This window comes from Xyrauchen texanus, chromosome 7 (assembly GCF_025860055.1).
Source record: "Xyrauchen texanus isolate HMW12.3.18 chromosome 7, RBS_HiC_50CHRs, whole genome shotgun sequence".
NCBI classification, from domain to species: Eukaryota; Metazoa; Chordata; class Actinopteri; order Cypriniformes; family Catostomidae; genus Xyrauchen; species Xyrauchen texanus.
In genome coordinates, this window is record NC_068282.1 from 17,716,333 (window position 1) to 17,723,362 (window position 7,030).

General features: G+C 37.0%; 1 protein-coding gene across 1 annotated transcript; it reads right to left on the bottom strand.

Annotated features, from left to right (window-relative positions):
* Nucleotides 1-1,544: 1,544 nt before the first annotated feature.
* Nucleotides 1,545-5,533, bottom strand: ptger3 (prostaglandin E receptor 3 (subtype EP3)). Its single transcript, XM_052131063.1, has 2 exons — nucleotides 4,657-5,533; nucleotides 1,545-2,289 (listed from the first exon to the last, which is right to left on the bottom strand). Exons 1-2 carry the CDS (start codon nucleotides 5,509-5,511, stop codon nucleotides 1,930-1,932), a joined length of 1,215 nt encoding a protein of 404 aa, XP_051987023.1. The 5' UTR covers nucleotides 5,512-5,533; the 3' UTR covers nucleotides 1,545-1,929.
* Between the last annotated feature and the right edge of the window lie 1,497 nt (nucleotides 5,534-7,030).

The following is a 7,030-nucleotide window of genomic DNA, read 5'->3' on the forward strand; positions in this document are numbered from 1 at the left end:
TCAGAATGCTGCCAAAAAACAAAAAACATCCAGTGGGTAGCTGTTCTGCTGATGGAAACATCCTGTTGATGACAGAGGTCAACGGAGAATGGCCAAATTGGTTCGAGCTGACAGAAAGACTACGATTTCTCAGATAACCGCTCTGTTTATTATAGTGAGCAGAATAGCATCTCTGAATGCACAACATGTCGCACCTTGTGGCAGGTGGGCTACAACAGCAAAAGACCACATCAGGCACATTATTAAGGCCATAGTGTTCCTAATAAAGTGTATGCTGCTCATTTACTCACTGTTACTCACTGTTAGTACTATAATGTGCTATTTAGCATGTTGATCCAAGGGCCCTCTCATCACAAATAAACAAATGCACAGTGCGACCATATATAATATACTAAGATAATGTTTAGTCACATTTAATAAGATGTATAAATACAGCTGTGCAAATGAAGGGGCCAATTAAATTCACAGCTTCAACTGCAACCTCCTTGGTGATAATTAATGCATGTCCAATTAAAGGTGCTGTAAGAGATTTTTTTAATGGAATGGTATGCAGAAAATTGTACTTCTCCCTGAAAGATTTCCATTAAATAAAAGAGATATCTCACCAGTCTCTGTGACAGTACTACATGGTGTAAACAGTAAAAAATTTGACCATGGGCCACGGACACCTTCTTTGACTAGCCAATCAGAAGACATCGATGTGCTTTCTGTCTGTCAATTTTTTACATTCTTATAGTGTACTAGTTGTAGTGGTTTGATTAGGTTAAATGTCATATTCAGATTCATAACAGTTGTCAACTGAGGGGGCTATATTGCTACTGATGTATTTGACAATTGTGAGAAGGAGAGGGACTCAAGATATCTCTAAAGGGTGGTGTTGTGGAAGAGGAGGCATGTCTAATTCAACGGCTCAGTCTCTGGAAGTTCCAGAACGGCTACAATTGCTTACAGCACCTTTCAGTGAAATTTACCAAACAAAAATTAGACCTTTTACTTCAAGAACAATAATTTTTAGCAGGAGTAATAAGAAACGTCTGCACCAGTAAAAGCACTCATTAAATATTTTTTGCAAAGTAAAACTACCTTAAATATTACATAATTTACCATTAAGAGGATTTTAAATAACAAAATCTTTAATGGCCTCCTGACAACAATGAGACAACAAAGTGTGAAAAAACCAACTTCCATGAATGTCTTATAATCTCAATAAGACAAAATTGCTTTCCATTTGACTTTTAGAGGCCTTGGGTTTATTATTAAAACCCATTATAAATTTTATATTATCAAAAATATTGCAAATACAAAAATGCAGTACCTTGGGGCACTTTATAATTTAAATTTGAATTTTGGTGTGTCAAAGTGTGGCTAGAAATGAGAATTGGCTATTAAAATTGGCATCCTGAAAGGAGCTGTTCCAATGTCAAAAATCCTTTTACCAAAATGTTACATTAGAGCCATTAATTGTTGTATTAACTCAGGAATTCAGCTCCAAAAACTCAAGCAAAGAATTCAAACAATTAAGCATTACAATCAGTCCCTAAAAATGCTTTGCAGACTTGACATTGAGAAGTGCATTAAAAAAAGAAATACATGTTTAGAGTTTAGTCTCTAAAGCGAGCCATGAGCTCTTCAGCTGAATGTACACAGCAGTAGTTTGGAGAAGGGAATTTGAGACCATTCAGCGCTTTACTGCAAGCGCAAAATAAACCACTCTGACATTTAACAGACCACAAATTAAAATCAACGCCCCTTCTTTTTTCTTGTTGTTGGCATGTGATTAACTACATAGGTATTTTCTATATCATGCTGACTTCACCATACATTCATAAATATAACAATTCACAGATTTCCAGATCATCATTTTTCTGACTTTGGATGATTATGCCAACTGAACAACTGAACCCATTTTTTAGGTAGTGTAAATTAGTATCACTGTTCCTCATTTTCTCCATTTAAGTTGCTGTTCTCCACATTCAGGCACTGTTTCTGAACATTGTCATTCTGAATGGCCTTTTTATTTAGGGCACCCATAGGGCAATGAGCTTCCTTCGGCCTCTCCAATGAGCATTTGGATACTGCACTGGCCACTTGGCAGAACTTCCTTAGGAGAATCTCCCTCAGAAGCAGGTAAACCCATGGATCTAGAATCTGATTAAGTGAAGCCAGACGAATGGCTGTGAGAAAGAAGTTGCAGTCCATTGGTATGTCCTGGCTGGATGGGAGAGTTAAACCAGCAGACTTGCAGTAATGTGAGGATGTGTGAGTCGAGATCATTTTCAACATAAAGAACTGTAGAAAGGAAGGAGATACCAAAATTGGCCAAATTATATGGATGACTGATTAATAATACTCACTCATTTCAAAGAGCCATTATTTTTCATTCAAAAATGAAGAGAAAAAGCAGCCTTTAAAACTCCTTGATATCTGTGGCCACATAATTCCAAATTTCTTTTTTTTTTTACACGTCATGAATAGCGTTGTACATGTCACATACTCCTTGTAATTAAATATTTTGGTAAATAAGTTCCATTTCACACATTTTGCCATATTAAAACACATTTTGTAGAATTCTGCAGATTTTCATCTACAATCAGTGCAGAGAAAATATGGGGAAAAAGTTTATAGATTCAGTGTGGGCCTAGTTATGAAAAATGTGGGTCATGAAATTTTTATTTATTTTTTGGCCAGACGTATTGTTATTCAAAAATACTTTAAAAATGCAATTCAAACATAACAATTATTTGAACACACCTCTTCTATAATGATGATTTTAATTATTAAGTTTGAATACATTTTGATATTTTTTTCTGGGTCTTAAAGTAAAAAAATTAATGTGGTGTAAGTGTCTGGAGAGAGTAAAAAAAAAAAAACATTTGTATTCTTGTATATAGTTTTATTATAAAATATTATTAATATTTGAAAATTATGTAGGTTGTAATTTTGTTGTAATGTGACAATAAAAAGCATAAAAAAGGACCCCTTGAGACCCTTATGACTTTGTGTGAGGTAAAAAAACCTTGTAACCTTGAAAAACTTCTTAGTATTCTTGACTAAAACAATCGTGACATTTGTAAAAATCAGTTTGAAACAGTTTTTGAAATTAAATAATTAAGTTGCATACACTCTGATGCATTCAGGGTGCAATACATTTATTTTAACTTAATAACCTTTTACTTCATGGTTACACTACATGACATTTTTAAAGTTGTTAAATCAGTTTTTTGGTAGAAAATGCCATCAATGCTTTTCAAAAATGTATGAAACAAACATGGACACAAATATTACATTTCTATTTTTAAAGGAGATTTCATTTGAAAAATAAGCAGTAAATATTAACTAATTTAGGATTAAATACTAACTAATTTGGGTAACTTCACATGATTTAATTAAGGAGATTTCGTATTAAAAAACAAGGATTGAAAAGTTCTTAAAAATATTACGTGTAATATTGTTACCATACTTTTTTTTAGTAGTTATCACATAATTTTTTTTACAGTGTACGAATTTGACACAGGTGTTTTAAACTATACATTTAAAAGATTAAAAAAAATTATAATCTCTAAAAAACTTATTTTCAATGACCTATTTACTTAAACTGGAAAAAAAATATTTGCGTGTAATGTCAAATCATATCAGCAACACCTAGATTGACAAAAGGTCACATTCTTTTTTCCTTCTATCTCTAAAGACAAATCACCTCTTCTATGACAATGCTTTCAATTATTGAGTTTTAAGTCATTTAGAATTTTTTTTCTTAGTCTTAAAGTAAAACTTGTCAACTGTCCAGAGACTGTGGGCTAAAAAAAAAACATTTTATTCTTCTCTTTTTAAAAAAGAAGTGAAACCGTTTTATTCTAAAATAGTATTACTATTTGAAAAACAATGTCGTTTGTAAAAATGATGCCTGAAATGCGACTGCCTAGCAGATGTAAGGGACAGTCTGGAAATTCCACCAAATACGCTAAAACATAGGAGATGCACATGAAACATGAAATAAATAAATAAAAAATAAAAACAGTAAAATACATTTTAACATTCAGAATGCTGTAGTAACTTCCCAGAGGATAGACAGACATACTACATGTGAGCTTATTATAGTATGATCAATTGTATGAGTACAGTAATCAATGATTTTAGAAAACAATTAACTAAAATTCACCAAAATTATATTTTTTCATTCTAAAGGTTGTAGTAACTTCTCAGAGGATAGATGGATTTACTACATATGAGATTATTACAGATTATCCTCTGGGAAGTTACTACAACATTCTGAATGTGTAAAATGTATAACTTGCACGTCAATTGAATGAATGAGTGGACACCTCCTATGTTTTAGCGTAGTGGGTGGAGTTTTCAGACAGTCCCTTACATCTGCTAGGCAGTCGAAGCGCCTCAGAGCATTTCAGGCATAATTTTGCCGCCGAGCCACACCAAGCGTTGACTGTTCTGGGTCCAATTGTTATGCCATATAGTATAGCTATACTCCCTTTAAACCAATCTTTACATCTTTGTAAAATTGTCGATTGAAGAGTGCGCGGGTAAGAGAAATCGAATATCCAACGAATGTCGAACTTAAAACTAACTTTACCCTGATATGCATGCTTACATGAGATAACTACAGTAAGTGTATCTGGGAAAAGCTGATATAATACGTACCAGTAGAGGTGACCAACATGTCAACAAAACACACATAATGCCCATCAACTGAATAACAGTCTCAGTCGTTAATCTCTCCCATTGCTTGGATGGCTGGGTCGAGCTTGATTTCGTTTTGCAACGTATAACCAATGCACGGATGGTCACAACATTACAGGACAATGTGACAAGCAAAGAAAATATCCCCAACAGAGCAAAAGTCGTGGCAAAAAACGTATTTCCCGTTACGTCCTTGTCCCCAGTACTTATGAAGCACCATGTGCCTGGCCACTGCAAAGTGTATTTCCCAACCCCAGCAACAGGCAATAAGGCAAAGAGCAAAACCAGACACCAGATAATGACCAGAACCTGCTTGGTCACGGTTGTTTTCATGTTATTTGAGTACCAGTGAGGAGCAGTGATGGCTAAGGCCCTCTCAATGGCCATGGCACTGGCTAGAAAGAGAGAACACAACCCAAAAGTGGTCAGGCACACCCCAAAGAAGGCGCAAAGGGTTCCCGAAGAGTCCACACGGTCCCATTTCAGACCTGCTCTGTAGACCGAAATGACTATAGGGCTTGTGAGCAGTTGGCCGAAAAGGTCACCTAACGCCAACGACCCAATGCAAAGTAGAAAGGATTGCTTTCTTTTATTTTCCTTTCTTCTGTACGCATTATAAACGAGCAGCATAGCAAGGGAGTTCCCGACCATTCCGGTGACCATCATAGTGATGGGAAAAAACACGGACACGGATCCACAGCCGCCACTTTTGCCGGTGCTGTCCTGTAAAGATCTGGAGACGTTAGACTCCAGCATCATGGTTCCAGCAGAGAGGTTTCGCAGCAGGATGTCCGAAGACTGACATTTCGATGTCATCCTTTTTCAGGGAGCGTGTTCATGGCCCCAGCAGCCCTTTGAAGCAGGTAAAGTGCCCCATAGTGAAGTCTTCTTCGCTACTGTCTCACTTTCTGCGCTCTGTTGCTGGAGCGCGCGCTGAACGGGTGCGCGTTATAAACACAGAGGCGGGACCCTTCTGAAAATGTAAAAAAATGCCTAGAAAGACAACACATAAAATAACACACATCCACAAAAATATTTGGACAAAAACACAAAGGGAAAAAGATTGTTTTAATTTGAGTCAAAAACATTACACGTATTGTTCTGTTTTGTATGCGCATTCAAAATAGAACGCGTTATTGCGCTAAAAACAAAGAAAAGAAGCGACAAATAGGCTTGAACAAAATGCGTTTTCAAAAGTTAAAGTTCTGACACAATTTGACACGACGACGCTCCTGCACGACACGTTAAAAACAACGAAACGCTGCGCAACAGTCAAAAGATGTCAGTCTAGCGCATGTTTACACAGGGAATCAATTTGTAAACACGCAAACTAAAACGTGTTCGGTGTGAACTGGCATTTAGTGTGCTTTTTGTAGGCTATACCAACAGTTGCTTTCAGGGGCGTTGGACTGGGGGGGTAAAGGGTACCGAGTACCCAGGGCCCGAGGCAGGGGGGGCCCCTTAGAAGTCAGTTTTCTATAGCCTACATACATATTTGGTACGGGGGCCCAGCAAGATGGTTTGTACCCAGGGCCCAAAATTTGGTGCTACGCCCCTGCCTGCTTTACCAGTGTATATTCTCCTCAAATACAGTAGGAATATTACCTTCCAGCGGCACGCTAAGGGAACATGAATTTCTATATAACAGAAGGGATGTTTAATAAGACACGTCAAACCAAATGTTGTAGCAAGAAAACTGCCCCGTTAGTTTTCACGGAGTCTCAGTCATTCTGCTGCAACATAGGCTCACAGCTGATTTGGAACGCAACAAGTGCCACCTAGAGCACGAGAAAGGACTCTCTTGAAATATTCATAATCATGTCAGTCACCGCAGTGCAGGTGTACTTATACCAATTGTAGTGGCTGTGTGGCAATACGGAGCGCTGTTATCGAATTTCAGGCAATTCATGCACGAAAAACTATCCTATCCGGCAGACAGGAGAAACAAAACACTTAACACTTAATAAGGCAGTTCAACGCAAGCAGCAGTCTCCGACAATGTCATTGCATGGTACCATAAATGCAAAAAACTGCCCATTATAGCCTATAAATGCTACGTGTTGCTTGCTGTAGGCCAAATTCTGTGAAATTCTTTGATAGTATCATTTAAAACACACACACACAAAAAAAAAAAAAAAAAAAAAGGTGCATTAGGGCCTATATTGAACCGAACTTTTTTCTTTTTCGCCAATAGGTTCTACATAAAAACAAACTTTTGGGCATTAAAGGGATGGTTCACCCAAAAATCTCATCATTTACAACCCTCGTGCCATCCCAGATGTGTATGACTTTCTTCTGCTCAGCACAAATGAAGATTTATAGAGCTCTGTAGGTC

Coding starts and splice junctions, on each gene's coding strand:
- ptger3 (XM_052131063.1), bottom strand. CDS start 5,511: ATGACATCGAAATGTCAGTCTTCGGACATCCTGCTGCGAAACCTCTCT. Junction 2,290..4,656: donor CATGTTGGTCACCTCTACTG/GTACGTATTATA, acceptor TCCTTTCTACAG/TTCTTTATGTTGAAAATGAT.